This window comes from Colius striatus, chromosome 7 (assembly GCF_028858725.1).
Source record: "Colius striatus isolate bColStr4 chromosome 7, bColStr4.1.hap1, whole genome shotgun sequence".
Lineage (NCBI taxonomy): Eukaryota > Metazoa > Chordata > Aves > Coliiformes > Coliidae > Colius > Colius striatus.
The window spans coordinates 18374456-18402304 of record NC_084765.1 but is presented as its reverse complement, the minus strand read 5'-3'; the positions used below and the strand labels follow the sequence as shown (position 1 = coordinate 18402304).

The window sequence follows — 27849 nt, the reverse complement described above, 5'->3', positions numbered from 1 at the left end:
AACAGCCCAGGATTCTGCCATTGAGGTGGGAGCCTGGGGATAAGGCCCAGACCACTCATACCCTGTTGTGGTGTTCTAAGTCACACCGTCCCCTCTTGTATGTGTCCAGTTTCTTTCCCTGTTCCCTGGAAAATTATGCTCATTTTCTGTGTGTGGTTTATCTTGCCCAGCTTCCAGAGAAGTCCAGTCCTTGGGCCAGTCATTTTTTACAATCCTGTATCTCTCCAGCTGATGGTGTGCAAAAGGCAGAGCCAAACATCTTGGCGGGGCAATCTCAGTAATTGGGGTTGTGTTCTTGATCTGTGCTGCTTGTTACAGATTGCTGACAGCACAAGAAGACAGGCAGAGAGAGTGTGCCCTGCATCTGGAAGATGTCAGCAGGAGGAAAGGGTGCTGTGCATAAGGCACATCAGTGTGTCAGCAAGAGGCTTGTGCCGGCACTGTGTCATGAAGCTGGGGTTCCTTTCAAGCAAGCCAAATCTGATGGTTTCAGCTCTGCAGAGACTTGGGGAAGCTGCAGCTTTTCCTCATCGGGGAGTTTCAAGGCACTAGATCAGACCAAAAGGTGCATATGACCTCCAAAGTTCCATTTGCCAGCTCTATGCACAGCCCTGGTCTCTGAAGGCCACTGCTGCTTTGGGGGAACTGGACTGGTCTGGCCACCAGCACCAACTGGGCCTTCTGTCTGAAGAGGCCTCTTCTCTGTAAAAGGATGAAGGCTTGTTCATTTTCTTTCTGGTAAAGAAGTGGCCTGGTAGCAGAAAGTGGAGGAGACAGTGGGTGCTGTGTTAATAGAATTTTAGTGTAAGAGAGAAAAAAATTGTTTTCCATTTGGGCTGGCTCTAAGGTAGTGACCCTTCTGTCTCAGAGCAGCATCTCCTTGAGCTTCTGTCACAGCAGCGCCCAACTGAAACCCAGAGTTCTCAATCAGGCCCTGTATTTACTGTGAAATTTGGTTTGACTGGCCAGTACTGTATTTACATGTGGATATAGTATGAACTGATAAAATGAGTCATCCCCATGGCTTTCTTCAGTTTGTGTTACCCTAATGGACCTCGTTGCTTCTCCTCTCCGCTGTTTACTGGACACAGAGCAGTCACCCTGGGACTCAGTGCTGCCGCATGCTGCTGATTCATGACCTGGTGCAGGAGCTCTGCTGTGCATGCTGGCAGGCCATATACAGCCTGTTTTGAGGCTGAACGCTGCCTGTTTCCTCCTGTTCTCTTATCCTTTCTGGAAGAACTGCCAGCACAGTGTGGAGCGATCCCAACCTGTGAGCGTGGCCGCGGTGCTTTCTGTCCCTGGGCCAGGTGCACAGGCCTGCGCCACACGTACCCACTGAAGCTTTTTCTCGCATGATGACATCATGCAATAACCTCCGTTTCCCAGTAAAGGGCCTGAGAAAGGGCAGGCCTGAAATCATTCCTGTTGAGAAGGGCCCTTCTTATCGCTAAGGAGTGGGGTGAGCAGGCCGAGGGGAAGCACGGGCTGAGGGAGCAGTTGGCCCCAACAGTGTGCCTCTCGCATAGCTGCCGTGGTGCCCGTGCGTGAAGGAAGGTTCCCACGTGTGAAGAAGGTCCTGCTGCTCTCTGGGGTGTGATGCTCTGTTTGTACTTTGCTTGCTTTTGCAGCCCTCTGGGACAAAATGAGCTTTTTTGGTAGTGCCCCCTTCCTGTTCTTCTTTGAGCCCATTTCTATATGCGATTGCTATTTTAGGTGCAAGATGTGATCCTGCAGCTGTGACACAGCCCCCTCAGCCTTGCAGCACGGGCAAGGCCTGTAGTTATTCATTATCTTGCCTCTCTTGGGATAAGGTGATTACTCTGAACATCTGTTTATTGCACAGATTTCTTTGGGAATGTCCCATGCAGGAAAAGTGCTCTGAATGCCTACAGCCCATCAGCATTACAAAGAATTTCCATGGTTCCTCCCACTGCCCTTCATTCCTGGTAGGAAAGAGGAAGTTTTTCTCTGGAAGAGCAGGATTCCTGACTGAAAGGAATAGCTAAAGGTAATAAGCTACTGGTGGGCTGTGGTTCATGCCAGTTTTTAGCCGAGTACTGCCTTCTAGAGACTGGAATCAGAACGAAGAGACTCAGAAGGAGCCAGGGCAGCTGGTGAGGAGTCTAATGCAGTGCTGCCATGAAACTCCTCATATTTGCAAGAAATTATGTTTGGGATGGGAAATCTTGTCTGTTTTCAGAAAGCACCTGTGATCTGAATGCAGGGGTGGCTTGCTGGCTTTCTAGCCAAAGCGGGAGATCTGTGGTGGGGCCCATCAGTAACGCTCACATCTGCTTACCTGCAGCAGCAGGACTTGGGAAGCCGCTGCAGAAGGCAGAGAGCTGTAGCCAGTGGGCTAATGTGGTCTGACCATGTGTTTCCCACATTGTGTGCAGAGCACATGAAAGACAAAGCCGAGACAGAACTGTGGACCGGTCTCTGTTACCTTTAGCGGCGCTATCATACTGCAGTGCCAAGATCTACCACGTGGGGATTTTAAATACACAACCTGAAGCATGTTTTCTTAGTGTGCAAGCAGAGTACAGGCAATAAAGAAACCCTGTCTTACAAATAGTAGTGTTGAGAGATTTTTTGGTGGGTGCTGCAGTAGATTCAGCCTCCCTTCTTCAGTCACCAATCGTGATCGCCCCTTCTCGCTGCTCGGAAGTGCTGAGATGCCTTTCCCTCACGCTGGGACAAACGGGAGGTTTGTAAGTAGGGAGAGAGTTGATCAGGAACCAGTGTCTTGGAGGTAGCACAGCAGCAATTCATCTCCAGGCTTTTTTTTTTTTTTTAATACCTCTTTCAAGCAGCCAGAGTCCAGCTGATGAGAGAAAACAGTGCAGGGAGGAAAAACGGGGGAGATACTTCTCCCATGTCTGGGGCAGCATGGTGCTTTGAGGGAGGGTGTGTTCTCACCTTGTACCTATATCTGTAGAACTGAACGTTTATTTTAATAACATCCTATGCATCTTTTTCACTAGTTAGTAATTTGGTTGCTTTGATCCTTGTGCCTTGGCATAGTTCCAGCATTACAGAACTAATCTCTCTGCAGTTCTGTCCAAGGAAATTATTACTCATTTCCTCTGCTATAAATTGGTAGCAGGAGTAGGTCATTGTAACGTCTTTTTTTAGCAGGAACAGGGTGGACTTTTGTTTCAACCATGATGAAGTGGCACACAGTTTGAGCAGACTCTATGTGTTGTCACTCAGCATGGTATTTAAATATCCTGTTGGAGGGCCCAGACGCTTACAGCCTAGAAGGGTGTGTTGTGAGTTTTTAAATCTCATACCAGACCCAAACTAGACCAAACTTTCCACAAAATTCCCAGCTATGCTACATCCCTCTGTGTTTGTCCAAACCACTCCTGCCTCTTAACGGAAGCCCTGGCAGCAGCTACTCCTTCATAGAATCACAGAATAGTAGGAGTTGGAAGGGACCTTTAGAGATCATCTAGTCCAACCCCCCTGCAGAAGCAGGTTCACCTAGATCAAGTCGCATAGGAACGTGTCCAGGTGGGTCTTGAAGACCTCCAAGGAAGGAGACTCCACAGCCCCTCTGGGCAGCCTGTGCCAGGGCTCCCTCACCTGAACAGTGAAATAGGTTTTTCTTATGTTTAAGTGGAACTTTTTGTGTTCCAGCTTCATCCCATTACTCCTTGTCCTGTTGCTAGCTACAACAGAAAAAAGGGATGTCCCAACCTCCTGACACCCACCCTTTAGATATTTGTAAATATTAATAAGATCCCCCCTCAGTCTCCTCTTCTCCAGACTAAACAGCCCCAGTCCCCAGTGGCCCTGCGCTTCTCTCCAGAAGTTCTCTGTCCCTCTTGAGCTGAGGAGCCCAGAACTGGACACAGGACTCCAGATGAGGCTTCACCAGGGCAGAGTAGAGGGGGAGAAGAACCTCCCTTGACCTGCTGGACACACTTTTCTTGATGCATCCCAGGATGCCATTGGCCTTCTTGGCCACGAGGGCACATTGCTGGCTCATGTTCAGTTTATTATCAATCAGGACTCCCAGGTCTCTCTCTGCAGAGCTGCTCTTCAGCAGTTCGACCCCCAGCCTGTATTGGTGCAGGGGGTTGTTCCTCCTCAGATGCGGGACATTTGTGCAGGACAGATGCAGATGCATTTGTGCTTGTTGAACCTCATGAGGTTCCTCTCTGCCCAACTCTCAAGCTGGTTGCAAGAGATTGCTGGGATCTGCAGTGTAGATCAAAAGCAAAGAATGGAATGAGTTGAGGGAGGACACAAGATAGGCTCGGCCTGGGGGCCTATTCCCGCACCAAGTTGGCTGCAGTCTTGTAGTGGACAGGTGACTTTCTTTTAGGCATTTGGAATCGTATCACAAGAAGGTACTGGTGTTATGGCATCAGAAACTTCATCCTGGCATATGCAACAGTGCATCTGTGTACACAATCAGATCTAGGGACAAAGGTGAAAATAACAGCTGCTCTGATCAGCAGCTATGGCCCTACAAAGCTGTGCATTAGGGCAAAGGGACCTCACTCTGCCTGGTATTTCACTTGCCTCTTTCACTTTGTTAAGCATAATGGGATTAGCCTGACAGCATCTCTTTGAAAAGCCAAACCAGGGCTGGTGAGAGAGCATTAAGCCACAATGTTCAGTTTAAAGCTTTCCCACAGGACAAATGCAGGAACTGCAGTCTGTCATGTTGTTTTCTACCACTTTTGTTTCAGCAACCTGAACTGTAAGAGACAATTTCCATTTACACACATTTCATCGGGTCCTGCTGTGGGGATCATGTGGTCTCTCGTACATTATTTTCTGTCCCATCACCTCTTCCATTAGTGCCTTTTCATGCTCTTTGTACTTGTTAATTACTTAGTCCATTATATATATTTTGACGAAGTACTTAAGCTCCAAGGATGAACATCCCTCATAGCTCATATATACCACTTTAACTGCTCAATTTGGAAATCTGCTCAGCACCAATAAATCTGCAGTCCTGTGGTTCACAGTTTTGTTAGTTCTTTGAGCCACCATCATTTTGGCTCATTCCTTATCTGTCTGTTTCTGAGGCACACAGAAATTTCATTTGGCGCAGCTATACTAATCTGTTCCAGAGTCCTCAGGACTGCAAGGCCATGCTCTCGATGCACATCAAGCTGTGTGCTGTAATCGGGCCCTGATCCTGCAAACACAAGCATAGCTGTGTGCTGCTCCAAGAGGAGTAGTCCCCAGGAGCCACAGCTAGGTAAAATGTTTGAGTTCAAAGTAAACACATATCTCCAGTAAATATATTTTACTCCAGTAATAAGCTGAGGACTAGGAGGTGAGGAATCCTGTGGTACATCTCACCTTTACCTGCAGGTTTTTCCAAGCACAGGATGGCTGTAATGGCCATGCCTATCTGCTGATCCAAATCTGCCAGGTGGGAGGTTTTGTTCTTTCCTGTTAGTAGGTGAAATCTCTGCACACAGCAAGAAGGCAGTGGTCCAGTGTGACTCGCAACCTTGGGCTCCACCAAGGAGAGGCGAGACCTGGTATCTTATTGCCTCCTGGCTTTGCTACATGGTCCCTGCAAGAAACTTCTCACTGTGTCAATGTGAGTGGGTCACCTAAGGCTCTGCTTAACCACTCTGCTCTGTAGGGCTCCAAGGTACAGCTTAGGCAGGATCCCCACAGGCTTAGGAAAGAGGAGCTAGTTTACTTGTCAGGAACACGGGCAGGAGGGGTTGTCACAGTTGAGGCAAATGCCCAGTCAGTCCTGAACCAGCCTTTTCCTTTCTTCCTTCCTTCCTGCCCTCTCTGATCTTCCTGCCCTTCTCTTTCCACTCACCCCTAAAAACCCGCTGGAGGCCACTCAAGTGCAAGAAGAATGGGCCAGGGTCTTTCTCCGGAGACCAGCCCCTGTATGCTGAGTGCAGAGGTATTTGGGCAGAAGTTGAAATGACGTAATGGAAGGATGAGGCAAGATGCCAGTCAGGGCTTGATCTTGATTTACAGGCTGTTTCACGGAAAACTCTTTTAACAAGCGGGTCTGATGCCTTAAGAAAAAAGAAAGAAGGTCCAGCTCAAGTTTTCTGTAACGTGCTGTCTGCAGCAATGGAAACGCCGGCATGGGGCCCGGCGGCTCAGAGCCGGGCTGGGCACGGCACGGCACGGCACGGCACGTGGCTCCGCACCGGCCACGGCCGCGCCCCCAACCTCGCAACGCGCCGCTGTTCGCCGCGGTTTGTTTGGCAGGAAACGAGAAGCAGCGCAAGAGGCGAGGCCGGGCCGGGCCAGGCCAGGGAGGGCTGGGTTGGGGAGAGGCGGGGTCGGGGCTGGGCCGAGCCGCACCGCCCGCCCTCGGTCCCGTCCTTTCCTCAGAGCGCGGCAGGTCGGGGCGTGAGGCGGCGCGGAGCGGAGCGGCGGCTGCAGAGGGGTGAGGCGAGGTGCTCTGAAATGGCGGCCGCCCGGGGGCGAAGGAGGAGGGGCGGGGGAAGGGGCTGTGGGAGCGGCAGGCGGCCCGGCCTGGGGCGGGCGGCTGGCCGGGGCTCATCCGCCGCGGCAGGGGGTTGCGCGCCCCTCGCCCGCCCTGCGGTGGCCCTTCCGTACCTGCTGCCGCCGGCCAGCTCGGCGGCAGCTTTGCCCTGCCCTGCCCAGAGCTGCTCCCCAGCAGTGCCCGCTGCCCCTGCACAACTTCAGCAGGGAGGCATTTTTCTTGGGTTCTTGTTTTAAAGAAGCGTCTTAACCTGTTGCGGGGGTATCAGAAGCTGCGCTCAGGCCATGGGTTGCGAAGGGTCTTTTGAACGTCGCCGCAATATTATAAAACGATGTTTATATGCCTTTTGTTCAGTTAAGTCTCCCTGTTGTACAAGTAAAACTTGGCCTTTATGTTGGGCTTGTAGAGCCCGCGGAGGAGGGGAGAGCAAGACTGAGACTGCGTTTACCACAAAATCCAGGCGACGTTCTGGTCCTTTCACTTTTTGGAAGCTGATGGCGATGCAACGCCATAACGATCATGGTTATTGTTGCACCATGAGTTTACTTGCCCTGAGGAACCCTTCCCAGTAGCCTTTACTCTGTGTCATCTCAAGAAGAACGTAAGCTGCTCTAAACTCAGAATACCTTGACCGTTCCCCAGTGCTTTTGTAATCAACCTGTTGCAGTATCCCGTTGAATTTTAGCAGTGGCCTATCTTTATTTCAGGCTCTTCCATAGCATCCTTTAAATTATACTTCTTCTCTTCCTTTTTCCTCCTCAGTGCTTCTCACCTTGCTCTGAGAGTTCACGTGGTGTCTGCTAGAATGAGGGTTAATAAAATGGCATCACCCATCAGAGGTGATGCCCAGTCGTAGCCATTTTGCCAAAACAGTTTTGAAACAAGTCTCTTTTGCCAAAATGCATTTCCTTTTTCATCTGTGAAGCTGTTGCCTAGGTTCTTTGCAGAGCTTTTGGTGTGAGGGCCTATGTACTTTATGGCATTATTGAGGCTGAAAAGTCCCTTGGCATGTCATCAGTCAATCCCAGTCCTCCTGCACAACTCTCAATGCTACCAAAGATGAGTGCCTGTAGTGGAGAGAGCAGAGTATCTGTCTTATCTGGGCTATTGCTGAGCTCAACAGAAACTAGAAAAGCTAATGCAAAAGTTTTAATGTATTTGGATTCTCTGGAAGAGTTTGTGTGCCAAGAACAGGCAGGTCCTGATCTGCAAATCATTGGAAGCTGGCCAGTGTTTGGGGCAGCATTGCTTTGGCTTTACCTGAGACACCTGGTGACAAGTCTCTGTGAAAGGCATAGCGCTGGTTTGTGTAGGTGGGTCTGGGCTCTGGTTTGCTACAGCTGTTCTTAAAAGCCAGCACTTGGAGTCAGACGTCCTTGTTAAAATTTGGGTTGTGAACTGCAGGAGTTGGCAGCTTTTGAGCTCTTCCTGTAACTGTCGTGAGACAACATCCTTGCTCTGTAGTTTCCTGGTGATGTCTTTCCATCTATATGCTGTATTTCTGCAAAAGCATGCTTTATTTCCAGCTGTTGCATATATTGATTAGCCTCTGTCTTTTTTAAGATAATGGCTTGCTTTCTTGGTGGAGTCTTTGCGCAGTGCAGGAGAGTGGCTCCCCAGTTGCCCGGAAATGTCCTGCCAGTTTCTGCTGTCTGTGGGCTTCACTAAACAATAAGCCTTTTCTACGTGCTTAAGATAATGTCCCACGTGTGACATCTCATTTTTCTCTGAAGTCTACAGTATATTTTGTGGGAGCTTAACCATCAAGTTTTCTTTCTACTGTCAAGAGAGACAAGGCAGGTGTGTTCAAGAAAGGTTTATTTGTAGTGCAGAGAGCAAAGCACTGAGTAAAGAGAACTTGGGACAGCCCAGTTGAGGCTGAGGCTGTCCCCTCCTCCTAATACAAAAGCCATCTTCTGAATAAGCAGGTTTCTCCAGTAAAACACTTCTCCAGTGATTTAGCTTCTCATAGCCCTTGTACAGAAGGGAAGTTTATGCCAGTTTGGAAGTGGACAGGACTCTTGAGGCTTCTTTTCAAGTACAGTAAGGTACACATGGACAAAACCTTGTCTCTGTGAAGTGTATTTTCAGTGCAGACTCCAAAAGCTTGTGTCCACCAATGTGATTCTTCAGCAAGGGAGTGGAAGAAAGCTGTTTTTATTCCCTTGTCAAGCAAAAATGCTAGGTGGGAGTGGCTAATGGAGTGCTATCTACCCCCATTAGGAAGTTTCCAGCAGGCATATTATATTCTTCCTAGCTAATAAAAATTGTAGCATGACTCTCTCCGTTCCTACAGCACCTACACAGATAGGCAACAGCTCCCTTGCTCGTGAGACAGCCCTGAACGGGCCAACTCAATACACTGGTGAGCTGTGTCCCCTCTGGCTGAGTCATCCCACAGGTAAATTCACTCATTGCTTATACAGAGTTTGGCTTCTGCTCCAAGGAGTGCTTTGGGCTACTTGTTACGCACAGGAGGAAAATATGTATTTACATGTATTTGTGTTTATAGCATCTATCACCATGTACACCTGTATGTGGCAGACTATCCTGTCTGATGTTTCCAAGTGATTTTTCACTTGTGCCGTCCCCCTGGGGTATTTTGTGCCTTCTGTTTAAGGCAGAAGCTTAGAAAGATAAGATGGACTGACTGAAAAACAAGAAGAGAGCTTTGCTTTTTCATATCCTAGTCTATTACTGCTCTATCCAGTGGCCATGTCAGTCTTGCTCTTGAAACCTCCTTAGGAGATGCTCTCCTGTCATCTTCATGCTCCTGGGCTTGACACTGAGTCATCTCCAACTCTCTTTGAGCCTGTGCACCAAGAGCTGAAAGGCTAAGGCGGGGGTGAATCCTGGAAATTACACATCTCCTTAGCTTTCCTGGCTGTGAAGAACAGAAACTGTTGTCTCCCTGGTTATTCAAAAGCCTTCAAGATCTTGAAGGCGAAGAACAGATCTCCTTCCGTCTCGCTTGCTCATCCTACCTTTCAAACCCTGAACATGATTTTCCTTTTTCTGCAGCAAAGCCAAAATAAAATGAACAGTGTCACTATTTGTAAAACTGCTCCATTTCCCCATTCTTTAGTTGCATGGGTGTTTTGGCAGAGCTTTCCTCAAGGATAGAGACCATCTATCTGACCTGTGAGAAACATGCTTTTCCCTGCCACCACCTGCCTGCAGCCAGGGTGTGGAGCGAGACATGAGGAACAGCAGAGCTGCAGGATGGAGATGAAGCGTTTTGTCCATTCTGCAGAGAGCATCTTATGCCGTCCTTTCCTGCGGCACAAAACCATTCCCTGCCAGGCCCTCTTGGCCTGGATCAGCACTGCGATAGCAGCACTGCTGCTGGGCACCCCTCTGCCCGTGCTGTGCCCTGTCCCACCTGCCAAGCGCTGTGCTCTGTGATCTCAGCAGCCTGGCATCTGGGGAGCAAAGGCAGGCAAGTTCGCTGGTCCTGCCGCCCGGCTGCCGCACAGGAATAGAGCAGAATAAGCAGGAGGTTAAGGACTACTTTGCACGCCTGGTATTGATGGCAGAGGAAGAGGCGTGTCTGGGGTCTGGGCCATGTTTGGGTCTATGTTTCTTTCCTCTGGCTGACCCGGTGGCTGTGGCTCTCTGGTCTAAGCTGGCACAGTTGCTGTACATCTCGGGGGTACATTTCAGGCAGGAGTGGAATAAGTTCAACATGGACCTGAACATACAGCCAGCTCCAAGCCTGAATAGCTGCTGTGACATGCCAACTGAGGTCTTCATGGAATAATTGATAGATGTATATTTGTGTGTATTTCATGCATTGTTTTGATGCCAGCAGTGCTGAATGCTATTGGAGGTGGGATACTGGTTTCATAGGATAGGGAAAGACATCAGGAATTATATTGTACGGAGTTAAAGGAGGGTCCCTGGCAGCTCTTGAAACTCATTTGGTGAAACAGCCAACCAAATCCAATTTTTGTTGTGCAGTGAGTGGCATGATGTGTGTTGCCTGCACCCATGTAGGCTGCTGTGGTCACTCTTCTGCTCACTGAGCGGGTGTGTCAGAGGTGAGTGCCTCCAAGTGAGGGAGGGTGAAGGATGTGGGATGTGTCACAGTGAGAGGTGGAAATGAGATGTGTGGGAAGTGTGAGAGGGGATGTTGCTCAGACCCAGGGATTGTTCCTGGCAGCATTAATGAGACTTTGTAGGAACAAATAAGCCAGACATAAGTGACATAAAGTGTTTGGCATTAACCATTGTTTCTTATCTGTTGCTGGTATGAGGTCTGAATGAAGAAGGAGCAAAGTTCACTTTTCCAGCCCAGGTTCTCTTTTACAGGGAAGAAAATAACAGCGAGGAGCTGTTTTTAAACAGAGCACTGGGAAGCTGGGGCAGTGGAAAGAGTTGTGAGAGGCTCCCAGTGTCTGTGCTTTGTTGAAGTTTGTCCATGTAGCTGCAAAGTGAGAGGGGTATGTTCATAAGAAGCTATGAGGTTGAGCTGAAATCTGCAGCATGTTTCCCAGATGTCTTTGCTGCCACAGGAGAGGGACAGGTTGACAGGGACAAGAGGGACAAACACCTTCTGGAAATGCTGTGAGTGAAAGATTAGGCTATGCTGTACAAATGGGTAAGGTGAAAGCATGGCTGATACCTCACCCTGGGGACAAGGAGGTGGGAGAAGAACCACACAGATAATGCCTACTTGGCATTCCTGCTATTGATGGCAGAGTAAGAGATGTGTTTGGGGTCTGAGCCACTTTTGGGTCTATGTTTCTAACCAAGTTCCTCTGGCTGACCAGGTGCCTATGGCTCTGATCTGAGCTGCAGCAGTTGTCACACAGCTTGGAAGTGTGCTTCAGGCAGGAGAGGAATAAGCTCAACATGGGCCTGAAAGAGTAGCTGGCTCCTCTGTAGGAGGATGCAAGCATGAGTAGCTGCTAGTGGGAGCAGGATACTGATCTGGTGGGAGAGGAGGGACACTCAGGTATTATGCTGTCTGGAGGTTAATGAAGGTGTCCTTGGCAGCACTTTCAGTACGAATGTACTCGTACTTACCAGCACAGCTAGAGTACAAGCAATGGATTCTTTGGCTCCTTCACTAATGAGATCAGTTAGAACTGGGACCAGTGGTTTGAGGTAGTCGTTTCTGGAGGAGAGGCTTCTGTTTTGTATGAAGTGGATCGTGTTTTGAGCCTTGCTGACCAGCTACCCACCAGAACAACAGCTGCAATACCAGTGTGGTTGTGTTTTCTGTGAGTGCTCTGATCTTCAGTAACCACCACAGTGTAACAATGAAGAAAATGAGGGGGAAGGACAGTTTTGGTCAAACTTATATGCTGACAGAGCCAGCTGGCAGATGCCAGCCGTGTTGGCATTCCTGCATACCAGCCCGTGAGTGGGACTTCAGGAGTGCAAGACAAACAGATGTGAGTCATGGCTTGTGAATGTCAGCATTTCTTCCTAGCTTTGGTGGAATCCAGAAAGGAGGAATTCATATCCCATATCTCCCCCGACATTGCCCTGGAAACAGGGGTGATTTGTTATTTTTCTCCATGGCCAGTGTGAGCTGCAGGCATAGCTCCTAGGGAGGGTGACGGGGAGCTGTGTGTGCAGTCGCAGCGGTGTATGGCCAATGTGGAAGCTGGGCACACAGACGTGTGCATGACAAGCACTGCCTTGGAGCAGCCAGCTTTGGAGCAACATGGGGACTCAGGACTGTGCAGGGAATGCATGTACTGGAAAGTGTTGGACTTTGTGCTTGTGGCTTTGGCTGTTGTAGCATAGGAGAGATGAGTCCAGTCATCTATGAAAGTGCAGCTTGTTGAGGAGTTGAGCTGCTGGTGAGCTGGAAGTTGTAATTAGTTGCAGGTCCTCCCTTTCGATATGGAGTAGCCCTGTTCCGTCCTTGTTGGAAGTTTTGGCTTAGGTGAGAGGTCTGCCAGAGGTGAGACAAGATTTGATGTGGTCTCCAGTTTACCTTGTCTGCTCAGAGGGCTTTTAGAGAAAGAAATTTCCTGTTATGGGGAGGACCTAATTCTGTGTTTGGGGAGGAGAAGCTGTCAGACTATGTTTTTTGTGCCTTTTAGGCCCTGTTTGATGTGTTTTGCCTCCTCCTGAGCAGGGGAAGATTTCAAGTGTCCTACTGAGGAAAAGAATGTAAGTATCTCACTGAGCTCCTGTGTTGTACTTGGGGAATGAGGCTGTGCTCAGCCTTGGAGATGGGCTCTGGAGAGCCTAACAAAAGCCTGCTCTGTCCATTGCGTGCTCCCCAGGGCTTACCTCGGGTGTGTGCAATGTGTCCTGAGACGGGGACAAAGGATATTTAAACCACTGTGCTTACACCAGTCAAAAATCCTGCTTGCTGCCTTCACCGGGCTGTTTGCCCATAGATCCTGACTCACAGGTGTGCTGCAAGAAGCCTGGGAGGAGGAAAAAGCAGATACAATTGCAGAGGAAAAACTCTACTCTCAGGAGCTTTACTTTGACTGCATCTATCTCCATGTGGAAGAAAACCCACCTTGTAGAAAAAGGGGGTTTATTGTTTGCTACTTCTTCAGGAATTTTAGCAAGTTTTTAAGAAAAGAAAAAAAACGAGTGAGAGAAGCCAGCTTAGAGAGCATGGAGTATGGTAGCCTTATCAGTGTCATTCTTGACAGTATATTTACAAGCTGGTTTCCCTGTGTACGAAGGGTGTGACTGCTACAGGTGAGCAGTCTTCTCTCAATTTTTGACATTGATAACCACATCTGGCCAGCCCAGGTCCCCTCTACCTGTATCCCTCTGACTAAGTAGCCTTTTTTATTTGCCTGTGTCTGTACAGAGGGTAGTGGTTATCAGGTCAGATACTGCTACTGTATGGATATGGACTGCTGCAGTGAGTGGCAGGAAGGTGGTTGTGACACCAGAGCTGTCAGTGCTGAAATCACATCCTTTTCTCTGAGGTCAGGAGTATGAAGATTATTTTCTGTGCCAGAATTGCCCTGGTTACTTTCAGCATGAATTTTAGAGTCTTATCTAAATTCTTCAGAAACAAGAAGTTGCTTTTGTTTCCTGAGTTCTCTATCTCTCCATATCCTAGAGGGATTTCATTTCCACAGTGGGCATTTAGTAATGACAAAAACCTGGTCAAAGTGAAGGTAGTTACTCAGTTTCTTCAGAAACTTCTGGCTGCATTGTTCCTGGATTTTCTCTGGATGCGTTTTGATTTTAATGCTTGAAGACTCACTGAGTATCTTCACCTACAAGTGAACCATTTTGTGGACTGCTTTTCCCCTCCTGTTTACTAATGGCACGGGACACATTGAGAGACAGTAATGAGTTTGCCCGAGGCTGAATCTTTGCCATGTTCCTGTGTCTTATGCACAGAGGAAAATGCTCTGCTGCTTTCTGCTGAGCTCACAAAAGTAGTCTGGATGTGAAGTATGTGCCAGTAATGCTTGAAGAGGCTCCCAAGGGAACAAAATATGTGGTTTCTCCCATCTTGTGAAGTTTTTATGAGTCTTCTTGGTGTTTGAGGGTTGATCCAGGGTGTCCCAAGAGTTGTAGAACAGACTACTTTTAGCCTTTATAATTTTAACTTTTAAAATACCAGGAGATCAGATGAGCTGATATACTCCCTCTTGACTTGAAAATTCACCTCCAAGATGGGGAAGGAGGGCTCAAGGAAGGTTAAGTCTCAAACTCGTTTTACACTTTCCTTTAATGCAGCTTGTTCATAGTTTGCTGGGGTAACCTGAGAAAAACCTCTGCAGGGTTTCATGGCTTTGTTTTGTTTTGGTGTCTGTTAGAGACACCGTTTTCCAGGTACTTATTTCTGCCAGCTCTAAGTGGAGTGGGTGAAATGGTGAGACAGAGCTGCTTGTGTTCCTGCGCAGGTTATAGCTCTGTACCCGTCATGGAGAGCTGCCCTTTGTCTGTGCATTTCTTGGAAGCGATATAGGGGCCCTGCCTGCAGGGCTGGAGACATGGCTCGGGGCTGGCAGAGTTCTTGAGAGCTTCTTCGTGTGGCTCTGGGGCCAGGGACTTCTTTTTTTATCTTTTGCCCTACCCCCAGCCCTGGCGAAGGGCCAGCAAATAATTGCTCTGAGGACAGCTCTGGCCTCCCAGTTATTTAGTCGTGTGCTGGTGCCTCCCTGTCAAGTTTTCAGGCTGGTCTGAAAACAGCTGCATTAATGGTTTTGGTGAGGTCACTAAAACCCCACTACACAAGGGCGAGGCGGAACGGGGAGGAACGTTTTATTTTTGACTGGAGGTTGTTTAGTTTTACTGGAAGAATGGTCCTTTTCTGGCCCTTTTAAAGGCAGCTTTAAGAAGCATGCATTGAGCATTGTTTGCAGCGTTGTTCCTATAGCAACAGGGGAGAAACAGCTCCTATGGACTTGGGCTTTACAGCTCAGGGAAATGAAATGTCATTTAATTTGCCCTTGACTGTGCTTGATATTTGATCTGGCTCTAGTAAAATGTTTTTAGCTCTGGAGAGGAATATAACTCCTCCAAGCATTCAGTGATCACTCTAAAACACTCTTAGAGATGTGGTCGTGTGGCATATAGAAGGACCAATGGTCAGATGAGAATTCTTGGCCATTCTTGGCACCACTGTGAGCAATGTGGATAATTCCAGGTATGAGAGTGTTCCTGTGTGAGGTGGCTGTCCTGGGTAGGAAGAGAGGCTCCTGAAGGTGTGACAGGTATCTCTCTAAGCTGCCATGGTGAAGTGAAGGCTGCTCTTACCCTATCCTGTGGCTGCATGGTGTTCCCTTTTCCTTCAGTGTACTGTGGAGCACGTTGCCCTATTCCTGGGACCACGTTGATGTGCTGACGAGTTTTCTCTGGCATGGCTGGCACCAGTCCTGAGCTAATCAGCAACGTGGCTGAAGAGATAAGACCATTAAACTTAGTTTCCACTGTCAGATCCCTTGGGCTGCTTTTAAAATACAATCTTTGTGGAGCTGAAATTGAGGCGGGATGCCTGGGAGAGATCTGTGGGCTGACTCCAGAGACTTTTGTTTTGCTTGTTTAGTCCGCAGAATGTGTAGACAGGAGCAGCCTACTCAAAGCCGAACAGATTTTGTACAAAAGCTAAAGCTGGTGCCAGCTTTTTGTGAGCTTCTTGCTTTGTGCTGTCTTTAGTCAGGTGTCTTAGGCACAGGCAGAGCAGTATTAACCAGCAGCTTGAAAACTTTGTGTTTCACAGTTTTGTGTTCTGCAATGATCTTCCTGAGGACGATGAGCTTGGCGGATGGAGGATGGATGTTGAGGTGTGAGAAGAGTCAAGCCAGCTCATCTCTCTGCTGGGAGAGTCACTTGATCTCTCTGTGCTTCTGTTTATAATATGCTACATTTTTTTTCTCTCTTGGGATGCTTTGAGGAGGCAAAGGGTCTTTCAGGAAGTGAGATTATACAACATTGTGTCATCGAGAGGCTAGAAATGTACCCTATCAAGACACACCAGCTGCTTGCCCTCTCTTCCAAAAACTGCTGCGCCTATTTTTGACAGTAGGACGATTTGTTTGTGAGCTCAATGAGGTGAAGATGATGGCCTGCCATGGGATGTGCACCTGATACTGTGGGTCTACCAGTTTTTAGTCAATCACCTTTCACTGCAGATTTTGGTAGGGAATGAAACTGAAAGGACCTCTGCAATGGGACTGCAGCCAAATTTTGAGCGACTGTGCAGTAGCTACAACATAGCTTGTGTTCTTAGGTTAGTCTTTGCCCTGAGCCCAAACCACTGTGTAAAAACCCACCCATTTGTATAAAGAACAAATGGTTATCGTTATAATGTTATTTGGAGAGCTCTTTGAATCCATATATAGAATTGCATGAGCTTTGTGGGGGCTGGGAGGATTTTTAGAGCTTGTTGGCTTGGTCCTCATGCTGACATAGTTACAGGGCAGAGAGGTTTTGTTAACGCTCCCTGAAAACACTGAGGACCCAGTGGCTTTGCTTCTAAGAGCTGAGCTGAAAATGAATGTCATGAATAGGAAGGGATGAGGCAGAAAGCTGATTCTGCACCATTTGTTTTGTTTAGAAATGTGGCTTAATTCTACTGGTAAGCTCTCCAGTGCAGACAAAGCCTTGCTTTAAAAAACAAACCAAAAGACAAACACCACAATGCCCACGAACAGAGTTAGGAAAATAGAATTGAAAATACCAATAGCAGGCTGCACTGAAGAATTTGTCTTGTCAGTTGGCTCACCCTGACCTATCTGAACTGTTGTTCCTTGTGGTGGCAAACCCTCATTGCTATGAGCTCTCTGCAAACACACGCCAGGCACTAATTTCTAGTGCTCTGACTGAGAGAAAAGAGACAGTTATTGTTCCTCTCCTCAGTTCAATGACTGGTGAAGTGGTTCCTGTGTATAAATAGCGTAAAGTGCTTTGGGATCCTTCAGGATAAAGGAGGCCTTATGAGATACAAGAGAATGTTGTTTGACACAGAAGGAGTTCCCGTTGGTGATGCAGTGCATGCTGGTCTCTGGCCTGCCTTTGCCCCCCGTGGGAAGTCGGGGATTGAAATGGCTGATTGCTTCCCTAGTTATATGCTTCTGGGAGAGCCAATGGGGGCTTTCTGCTCTCGGGATGTGGCTGGCTGTGTATGTTTTGTTAGGACCAGAAAGCCCTATGAAGGGGTTTCTGTTTGCTTTGTAGTGGAACAATGCTAGAGCAAGACACATGCAGTCCCGGGAATGCTCAATTACTCTTTCCTTCTGTCTCACGCTTTCTTTTTCTTAATGGTTGTGAAATTAGTTTTATGCTGTGGTCCGTTTTATCCTCAAGAATCCTGAAGCCAGCCATCTCTTCACCCAAGTTTGACTAAACCCCTCATAAAATACTTAATTTGCAGGTATGTGTATGGTATTGAACATGTAAATCCTTGCTGAGTTTGAAATTTATGATCGTTGATATTTATACTTCGGTAGTTCCCTCCTCTGGGGAGTAAATCATCTCAAAATGATGAGCAGAAGGGCCAAATGCTCTTCTCCTGAGAAGTGTCCAAACAGGAGTGACAGCAAGACTGTGATGTGTGTGTGGAGATGATGCCTAGACCCAGAGGGTGTTGAGGTGAGATCCTCCCAGACTCCCAGGTTGGGGACTTGCTTATCCTCTTGAGTTCTTCAGAAAGGTGCTCTCACAGTCAAGAGGTAAGGCCAAGAAGCGTCTGTCAAAGATGGCCAAGAGATTGTACTTCTGATTGAATGTAGGTGACTTTCTAAGTTGCCTCTGCCTCTCCTAAAACCACTGTGCACATCCCTGGTAGGAGCAGGTGATGTGACTGAAAACATCGCTTTGTATTCTTAATTTGTCAGCCAAGATCCTTTTGTGCTAGGTGCTGTGTCCCTCAGGGGCCTGTAATCAATTTAGACAACAGGCAGAAGGAGATAAAGGCAGTTTCCAAGCTGTGGTCTGAGGAACCTTATTCAGCAGCGCCAAATGAGTTTGACTTGCCGTGTAGGGTTGGAGAGGAGAGTTTTGGACCAACATCTGTTCCGTGTGCCTGCCCCACACACAGGTATAAATGACAGTTCCTGAGAAGGAGCTTCTTTGCCTCACTGGATGTCTGCCTTGTGTTTTGTCTTCTCCCCAGCCCTAGAGGCACAAGTGCTTTGACTTCCCAGCACGTTCCAACATGCTGAGGTGGAAAGCAAAGTGTTCAGCTTTCTGTTTTTAAAGAGCAGGAGCGTGGAAGCGGAATGAAGCAGATGGATAAATGGTAGGGCACAAGGGCTGCTTGTGAGAATTTGGGCCCAGCCTCAGGCCTGAGGATGCTTCAGAGCTATTGCTTGCTTTGCAGGTGACCCTGCCTGCGCCTTCCCAGTTCCTCAGAAAGCTCCCTTGTCTGATTTTTAAGTAACAATTCCAGGACTTTGGCCTGCTTCTCAGTTCCTCAAGTGCTGGGATTTCCACTGGTTCTCTCAAAAGATGTATTTGTGGTCTAGAGGCTACATAGTAGTGTGAGTCAACATGTTTGTAGCTCTTACAGGAACATTCCTTTTCATAGATAATGGAAGCAGGGGTAATCCAAGCTGATTGTAAATGAGGGTGTGTCACCTGTACTATGCTAGGTAAAGGCCTGGACGAACCTCCGCTTGAAGATAATAGGAAGTTGAAATCACAGAATCATAGAATGGTAGGGGTTGGAAGGGACCTTTAGAGATCATCTAGTCCAACCCCCCTGCAGAAGCAGGATCACCTAGATGAGGTCGCATAGGAACATGTCCAGGTGGGTCTTGAAGACCTCCAAGGAAGGAGACTCCACAACCCCTCTGGGCAGCCTGTGCCAGGGCTCCCTCACCTGAACAGTGAAATAGTTTTTTCTGATGTTTAAGTGGAACTTTTTGTGTTCCAGCTTCATCCCATTACCCCTTGTCCTGTTGCTAGCTATAATAGAAAAAAGGGATGTCCCAACCTCCTGACACCCACCCTTTAGATATTTGTAAATGTTAATAAGATCCCCCCTCAGTCTCCTCTTGATCCACTAATAAAAAAGTAACTTTTTTCTCTTCCCGAGTGGTTTGCAAACAACCCATTATCCCACCCAGGCTAGTCAGGAAGTATCACCGCTCCCATGCCCATGGTATGGACAGTAGATAAGACTTCTTTAGGCTGGGAAGTAAGATAGTGTCAGGCTATAGATTAAAGGATCATTCATTCAATACCCAGACAGACAGATTAGGGAGGAAGAATTGCTTCCTCTTCTCTCTGTCCTGCTGCCTACAATGCCAGTGGAAATGGATTGCAGGGAGAATTGAACCCACCTGATGAGGACGAGATGGCTGTGGATGTGGCAGTACAGATGATTGCAAAAAGCTTGGGACCCTCGGTCTTAGAAATTGGGAGCAGAGGCTGCTTTCCTGTACAGCAGCCTAGGCAGCCCGACTGCCTCCACAGAAATGACAAGCTGTTGGATGACACACCAAGGTTGAGGAATGGTGTGCTAGTGAGTGCCCTCAGCCTGTTGCTCTGCAACGTGCTGTGTACATGGAGCACACTTGGAAGACTTACAAAGATGAGCCAGGGGCTCCTGAGGTAACAGGAGCCAACAGGGAAACATGACTGAAATGCCTCAAAGGAGATCAGGGGTGTTCCTCTGAAAGGCTAACGTGGCCAACAGCCTGGCTGAAGTACCCCTGTACCAGTGCACGCAGTGTGGGCAGCACGTGGGAGGCCACTGTGCTGCTGGAAAGCTACAACCTACTTGCTGTTACTGAGATATAGTGAGATGAATCCCATGAGTAGAATGTGGCTATTGATGGCTACAAGCTGCCCAGAAGGATAAAGTGAGGAAGCAGGAGCTGATGGCCTGCCCCCTGAGAAATACATTATGAAGAGCTGTCTTGGAAGAATAACCATGACAAGGTTGAAAGCTTAGGGGTAAGAATTAGAGACTGAGGCAACAAAGGGAACCTTATAGCTGGTGTTTACTAGAGGCCACCTGATCAAGGGGAGCCTACTGAGGGGAGGCTGCTTTTTTCAACAATGGGAGGAATTGTGCTTGCAGGCTGTCATCCTGCTGGGGAGTTTCAGCCACCCCAAACATCTGCTGGAAAAGTGACATGAGGAGCTGTTGGCAATCCTGGAGACTCTGGAGAGCACTCATGATACCTTCTTAAGCCAAGTAGTAGACAGCTCTGTCTGTGATGTGATACTAGACCTGAGAGTGACCAACACAACTGAAGTCATTGGTGACATCAAGACTGGAGGCAGCTCAGGAGAGTTCATGGTCCTGAGGGATATGGGCCAGGTGAAGAGTAAAGGCAGGACTCTGAATTTTGGAAAGCAAGCTTAAAGCTGGTCAGGGAGTTAGTCAGTAGGACACCCTGGAAACTGCTCTTGGGGACAAGGGAACAGAACAGAGCTGTCACGTCTTTAAGGACTTTTTCTGTAGAGCATTGTCCTGGTTTAGCAAGGAGCAGCTTTTGCTTGGTAACAGGGGGAGCGGGTTGCAGTGAGACCCGGTAAAGACTTTGCGGACTCTCCCCCAGCTCCTGGGTTCACACCCACCTCCGGCCCGGCTGGGCCAGTCTGGCGCCTCTGCCATCACTATTTAGGGACGGGAATTTGAAGTGCTGGCAGGAGGTGTAAGAGTGGTACAAGATGGAGGCAACCACGCGGACCCTACAGCCAGAGAAGGAGGAAGGAGAAGCACTAGACCAGAGACCCCTCTGCAAGCCATGATGAGAATGCAGCTGTACCCCTGCAACCCATGCAGGGCCATGGCAGGGCTGAGAGCCACCAGCAGCTCCGTGTGAGTGAGCCCGGACGGGCGAGGGACTGTGTGGGGAGACGGCCATGGCACAGGCCGTGCTGGAGCCTGCGGGCCCCAGAGCAGCCCCACACGAGAGGCACAGAGGAGCTGCAGCCTTTGGGATAAATGTGTGTCGGAGCAGCCCGTGCAGGGCTGTGTGTGTGTGAGGGACCCCACGGACTCGCAGGGAGGATGGGTGCAGAACCCACCTGCCCTGAGGAGAGAGAAATGGCAGAAGCTATTGGGAACAGACTGACTGAAACCCCCACTCCCTGCCCTGCCATTCATGGGGGGAGGAGGTAAAAACCCCGGGATCAAGGCTCTGAGCCTGAGCAGAGGGAAGGGGTGGCAAGAAGGTGTTCTTAAAGGGCTGGTCGGACTCTTCATTGTTGTACCACTCTGTGTTGTTTTATTTTGGTTATGTTTTGGGTTTTAAGGTTATGTTTTAGTTGATGTTGGATTAAATGATTTTCTGTTTTCTTCCCCAAGCCCAGTAGCCTGCTCTGTTTTGTCCTGGACCTTAAGCAGCAATTAAGCTCTCCCTGCCCTTTGGCAATTCCCAGCCTCTTGGATACTTGAGGCTAATGGTGGTTCTTCTGTTCCCTGATGGGCCTAAACCATGACAAGCATGAATCTGATCTCCAGATGTTAAAAATCGGTAAAGGAAGGCAAGAGACCAGCATGGCCGAGTTGAGACCTGTTGGTCAAACTAAAGAGGCAAGAAGGAACTGCACAGGCAGTGAAAACAGGGATGGGTACTCTGGGAGGAGGATAAGGTTCTTTCTCAGTTGTGTTGGGATAGGGTCAGGAAAGGCAAAGTGCAGCTGGAGCTGAACTTGGCAAGGGATACAAAGAGTAATAAAGGCTACAGGTATGTCAGCTGGAAGGGAGAGGTCAAAGAAAATGTATCACTCCTGATGAACACAACTGGCAAACTGGTAACAACAGAGGAGAAGGCTGAGGTACTGAACCTTTTTGTCTCAGTCTTCAGTGGCAACACAGCTCTGGAGGGAATAGGCAGTTATGCACTGTCCTTACCCAGCTGGGAGGTTGGGGCTTGCAGTCAGAGAAGGATGAGCTCACTCTTTTTTCTTTTTTGGTTTTTTTTGATGATGTTAGCATCGGTGTGTCATCCTTTCCTTCTTGCTCTTAAGTAGGCTTTTCACTGTTACTCTATTCTCTCTGCAGGGCCCTGCTCTGTATCCTGGGGCTTATAAACCCTGGAAGCAGAGGATGGACACAGTGAGTTCTGGTGCTGTTTGCCCACCACTGTCCTCTTCCCAGGCAGTTCCAGTGGGAGGGCCAGAAGCAGTGATCACTTCAGGGCCCCAACACCAGCTTAGGCTTCATGATGCACAGAAGGATTCTCTTCCTGAGCTTTCTCATGGAGTTACTTTCATACCTTTTGTGGCAGAATGAGCTGTCAATGTGGTGTATACAAGGCCTTGACATAGCAGCATGTGCAGGATGCAGCAGTGACGTTCTGACAGTTTCCTACTGTCAGAAGGACTTCACACTCCCCGCTGCCACAGTTTGGTCCCCTGACCATGTTATCCAGCGCACACTTTGCAGCTTAATCAAATGCATTCATGAGGTTTATTCTGAAACCACTAGCTCTCTATTAAAGGAGGCCATGATGGCAAAGCTTATTATTAAATAATGATTCTCAGAACAGTCTTTGACATAGTTAATGACTCTGCATCTCTTTATTTTCCAGCTTTCTGAATCCTGCAGAGGATCGGAGCCAGCAACAAGAGGGAGTGGGAGAAAGCACTTGAAGAGGGCTGAACTTTTGCACTGGTGCTGTGAGCTGCTTTGGTGGTGAAAGGTCAGTGACTGTTGACCGATGTTGGCCATAGGTTTGGGATGAGCAGTGGCCCTCAGTAGTTGTGTAAATCAGAGTTCTTCACCTGTAAGCTTTAGAGTTCCTCTTCTGGGAAGGTTTTACTTAATGACTTCTATCTGCTTTCTTAGCTGTGTGAGATGTGCTGCAGGTTGACAAGTGGCTAGAGGTCTTTACGGAGGACTTTCGGTAGGCTAGATAAAGCAGTGGTGCAGAGAGGAAACTTAGAAGTCGTGCTTTCAAAGGCTAGAGTTCAGACTTGCTGGAGAATCAGGTCTTGAATCAGTTTGCTGAAGATAATGGGTCATTAGCCCAGACCTGCATTGCACATATCAAGGGGAGGACATCTACCTTGTTTGTTAAGAGCTGCTTCAGGCCAAGGTTTTCTGGCCCAGCTCAGGTAGACTCCAGAGCCTGAACCTTGCCCTCCAGGCCAGCAGCATGGCTACTGAGTGTGTGAGGTGGCTGTAGTGACAGGGAACTGACAATGCTGGGCTTGCAGCCCTTTGGGAGCTGCGCTTGCACAGCAGCATGGGTGCAGTGGCATTTCCTGCAGCGAGTCTTTCTTGTGTGTGTTGGCAAAGATGTCAGAAGTTGTCTAACTTCTGGCATACAAGTCACCTATGAAATAGATATCAGTGATGCATTGGATGCCAATGCACTTGCTATCATTTAAAAATCAATACTTAAATGTAATGATACTTTTAATGGCCTAGGAGCTGTTTCACTTGCTTTGGCAGTGTTTCTTTCCCATCATTCAGATGCTGCTCTAGGGCAGGTTGTGCAGAAAAAGCCTGCAGGCCTGGCTTTCTTTGCTGTTTAATTAAGTACTGTTACTGTGCAAGTTGAGGCAAATGTACCGGGCAACATCTGTGATGACTAAATGGATGTCTAGCCAGCAGGAGAGGTGTGTGTGTGTGTGACGTGTTTTCTGAGTTGGTGTGTGCCTGGATGTGCCTTTGGGCCTGCAAATAAAAACTGCTGTGGTCCAATTTGGGTAACCAGAGCAAGTACTGCCGTTGAGATTGTAGGTGGCTCAGAACAATGAAACAGCTGTTTGTGCAGTGCTTGTGTTCCCAGGTGCTCAGCATCCAAAACTGGAGCCAAACTGCTGAACTACTCATGCATTCCTGTTGTCTAGTTTGTCCTTAAGGGTTCAGTCTCAGTAGGATGAGAGCCCAAGAAGATCAGGACATGGAATAGTTTCACTCTTGAGGTGACCCCTGCCTTGCCCGGCAGTCATACACTGTGTGATCTCACCCAACCGGGAGGCTGTGGCATGCCATCAGGCAGGGCAGGATGAGATCACTCTTCTTTTTCATCTTTTTCTTATTTTTTTGTGATGTTAGTATAGGTGGGCATTTTTCCTTCTGCTCTTCGTGTGCATGCTTCACTATTACTCCTTTCTCTCATACTTCATTAGCAGCATCTCACAATCTTTGATGTGTTTGAGCTATCATGTCTCACAAATGGTAGCCAAAATTGCTTTGCCAGACAGTCCTCTCATTATAAGTATGGATTTTACTAACTCCAAAAGAGGAAGTTCAAGTTCACTGGCCAAAGTAGCCTATACTGGCAAAAGCACTTTTGAGGCAGTGAAATTGTCTTGCTGTAGGGCTTTTGCCCTACGGACCAGTCCCTTAGAGCCTGTCATGGCTCACAGCAGGTGTTCCTGTCAGCAGGGGTTCTTGGTGGAGATCCTTACAACAGAACTGAGTTTAGAGAAAGATGAGGATCCTGCACTGGGGAGGAAGAGCAGAGGGAAAGGACAGACTGAGTTGCCTTAAGGCCATGCAGAAAATCTGTGTTGAGGCAGAGAACTGGATTCAAGTTGTTCAACTCCCAGTTTCTTGAATTAATTTTCAAACCATTACTCCTGCCCTTCAGATTCTATTGTACCAAGTTTGTCCTTGATTTTTCCTCCCATCTTTGTGCATTTTGTTTTAGTTAGAGCATTAGTTCTCTTTGTTGCTTACGTTGCAGTTCATGGACATAGGTAGGAACCTATTGTTGATGTCTGGTGGATTACATAAAAATACCTCTTTATTGTGTGAATAAATCTCCCAGCCTGTATCCTGTGGTTGCTTGCTTAAATTTATCTTGCTGATGAAGCTATACTGTCTATTGGACTGGACCAAGTGAACTTCATTAATGGAAGTGCTTTTGCTCTTCTAACCACTTTTTTGGTTAGCAAAGCACTTCCCATTATGAAGCTCCTGTGTAATTAATGTTTTTATGTGCATTTGCAAATACACTCCTGTGGCTTAGCTCACTGGAGAGCTCCTTTGTAGTTACCAGTGTGATTCAGAAAAGACCTTTGTCTCAATGTTTTAAAATAGAATACAACTCTTTGTGTTAATTGTTACCATTGATGCTTCTTGTCTGGTTCAAGAGTGATTCATGTCACTTCTTGAGGGCCTGTTATAATGATGACTAAAGTCAAGAGGCCCCGGTCTTGTCAGTGAATTCAGGATGAGGCCTGCCATGTTCATCCCAGTGCTGTGGCACAGATCAACACCTCAGTGCTTTCGAGACCACAAGACTCAGAGCCTTAAGTCACCCTTAGCCTGTGAGGCAGGTTATGGCTTGGGCTCTTTGGGAAAGACAGTGCATTGGCATCTCCCTTGCTTGCCCTGAGGACCACCATAGCTCCCTAAAGCCTGGTCCTGTTTTTGGAGGAGACGAGAGGCAGCAGGCCACCCTGAGTGAAGCAAGGAGCACAAACACATGACTTCCAAACAAACGGTCTGGAAAGAACTGCCTTTCTCTGAATAGCTGGCTGGGTGAGTTATTAAGCATGCAGAGGCAGCCAGTGCCATCAGCTCTGCTCCTGGCTGGGAAGGCTAGATCAAACAGGAGACAGTCCTGATTGCTTTCTGATTCATGGCCTGCTGGCCTTGCATGAATCACAGTGCTTTAAAAACCTGCAGCTGTTTCCTGCCAGCTTTCTGTAAACAGACAGATCCTGTCCTCCTGCCGTGAGGCCGAGCTGCCTGATGGGCCTGTACGCTGCAGAGCGGGACTTGCTATCTTGAGGGGGATTTCAGGCTGTCTGTCATCTAAATGCAAGTAAAGTCTCAGCTGTATCTCTGTCCAGTCCTCACCCAGAACAAGATGCGCCCTGCTCTGGCATCTCTGAGCTCTCAGATCAGGAGGGACAGTTAGCATCCCTCACTGGGATGGTGTATGTGGTGTATGGTGATACCTGAAAAGACCTGTAAAACTTTTTTTTTTCCAGTGGGAGATGTATTTTAAAGGGAAAGGTTCCTGAAATTCTGTGGAGCAAGAGGGGAATGGGGCCAGGGAGCCAGCCCAAGGACATGGAAGCACTGTTGCCTTCCCCTGGCTATCAGTGATGTGAACAAGGGCCAGTCTCAGCAAACTCTGCATATGGGCCTGATGTTAGAAGGGGTGACCAAAAAGCCAAGCGCAGCCCTTTGAGCCTCTTACTGGAGGGCACCTCTTGGATCTGGGCTGAGGTGCCTGTTTTGGGTTGCAGGCGTGTGTGGCTGTGGGAGCCTGCCTTGCTGCTGCTATTCTTGTCCTGTGGCTAAATGAAGCCTCTGAGAGCTGTAAATCTATCACCTTCCATGAACGTTGCTTTCACGGGGGTGTCTTCTAATTTCGAACTTCTCACGGGCACCACCTGTATCCATTCCTCCCCCAGGTTCTGATTTGTTCTGAAGATAGCTCTGAAGAGTTACTCTCCTTCATACATGCCACCATCCCAGAGCTGCTCGGTTTGCCAGTGGCCTTCTGCTGCCAACTGTTTTTGCCAGATGTTTTTTGAGAGAAAAATGTTTTCATGTGTAATGTTGAAGGAGGACAGGCATGGGTGGGACTACTGGCATATTCTCACCCTCACTTTCCCTGTCAGCTTCACATATTAGTTTCTAAAGCACGGGCCTAGCTGGGGTTTTCGAGTGGGCTGGTGTGAAATAAAAGGAAGCAGTTCCCTGCAAATAAAATGCAACCATGCTGCTGAATGCTGTTCCTAGCCTTGATTCAGCTGGCCCTCGAGGCAGATGTTAGTAATGTAGCAGCAAAGGTAACATTGCCTGACCAAGCCAACCTTGGCGTGCAGCCTGGCTGTGCATGCCCATTGCTCCTTGGCTTTGCTGTCAGGTGTTTTGCAATGAGTGTGCCAAGGTAGAGGAGTGTCTGTCCTGCATGCCTGGAGTGCAGCTGCAGCAGGTCCCCGAGGGAAGCTCACCTCACTTACAGTTTTGTAATCTAAGTGAGCATGAGCTGCGTGCCTCTGGGAGAGGGGAGAAGCTGTTTGCCTGCCCGCTTCCAGGGAAGTCACTGCTTTAGGAAAGCATTTTGCTTTGGTAGGGGTGCAAGATGTTTGCATCACTCGCTGCCACTTCATAGGGGAGAAAAGGGATGACATTGTAATGGAATGTAGGAGAGCTGGTGTGGATTTGGTTGGTTACACTTCTGCAATCTACCTCACACAAGTGATGCTGGCAGTGATGCTCTGGGCAGTGCATTTATCCTGCCTGCCTGGTCTGGTAGTGGTGAGAATTTTGTTTTGAGAGATTCAGACCTTCTGACATCAACAGGAAGTAGATGAAGTGACATGAAGCTACACTTGCTTCAGACCCACTTCTGAGAAACCTGCTCAAGAGTGTAGTGTATCTGTAATACTGCACTGGGACTGACCCACAAGAAACTCCCATTCATTTGTATCTTCAGTGGTGTTTTGCGCTGTCAGATCAACTGAAGCCCATGGTTATGTTTCTTCCTCTTAGTAGCTGGACCAGCTGCCCTAGGAGACAGCTGGCCAGTGAGAAAGGCTATAAGAAATAAGCAGAGTGAAGAAGAGAATTAATTACTCCAATATACTGCTGGGATTCACGAAAGGTAAGGCATTTGAGTGGATAACAAGTACGTTCCCTGTACAGCTGTAAAGATTAAAAATACTTCAACCTTAGAGGGATCTATTTAAGGCAGTTGTAACTAATGGCAGTAAGGAAACAATATTCTCTGGAGACACATTATTCCATAAATGTCAAAGACAGAGGTTTCTGTCACTGTCTTCAGAAGCAGCAGTTACAGGCTGCAGTAGGAGCCAGATACTGAGATTTTCTGGATAACAGATCTGGGATTTCATTTTTCCCAGTTAAAATAGAAAGAAGTGAACATGAAACATAGTGAAGTTTCCTCACCATAATGTTGATCACAATTCATGGTTTTGGCTTGACTGCTCTCACAGTAATAGGTCTGATCCTGCCACTGCAAGTATTTATCTAAAGGAAAATGAGTCTCCAGAAGTAACAGCAGGATGGAGAGAGATGGAGGATGAAGGCAGTATAGCAGGGCCAC

General features: G+C 48.1%; 2 protein-coding genes across 4 annotated transcripts in view; both read left to right on the top strand.

The window, feature by feature from the left end:
- The window catches only part of CRACR2B (calcium release activated channel regulator 2B), a 50135-nt gene extending 48201 nt beyond the window's left edge, over window positions 1–1934 (top strand). Inside the window, exon 19 of the mRNA XM_061999700.1 lies at window positions 319–1934. Coding sequence (XP_061855684.1) covers window positions 319–403 — 85 coding nt within the window. The 3' untranslated portion in view covers window positions 404–1934. The remainder of the gene's footprint in view (window positions 1–318) is intronic.
- Window positions 1935–6297: 4363 nt separating this feature from the next.
- The window catches only part of CD151 (CD151 molecule (Raph blood group)), a 37312-nt gene continuing 15760 nt past the window's right edge, over window positions 6298–27849 (top strand). The window contains exons 1-2 of one of the 3 annotated variants that reach the window (XM_061999704.1): window positions 6298–6397; window positions 22396–22506. The gene's annotated coding sequence lies outside the window, so the exon portion shown is untranslated. Of the gene's footprint in view, window positions 6408–12554; window positions 12587–22395; window positions 22507–27849 lie in introns of those variants that run through there. The other 2 variants (XM_061999705.1, XM_061999706.1) reach the window with 2 other exon arrangements.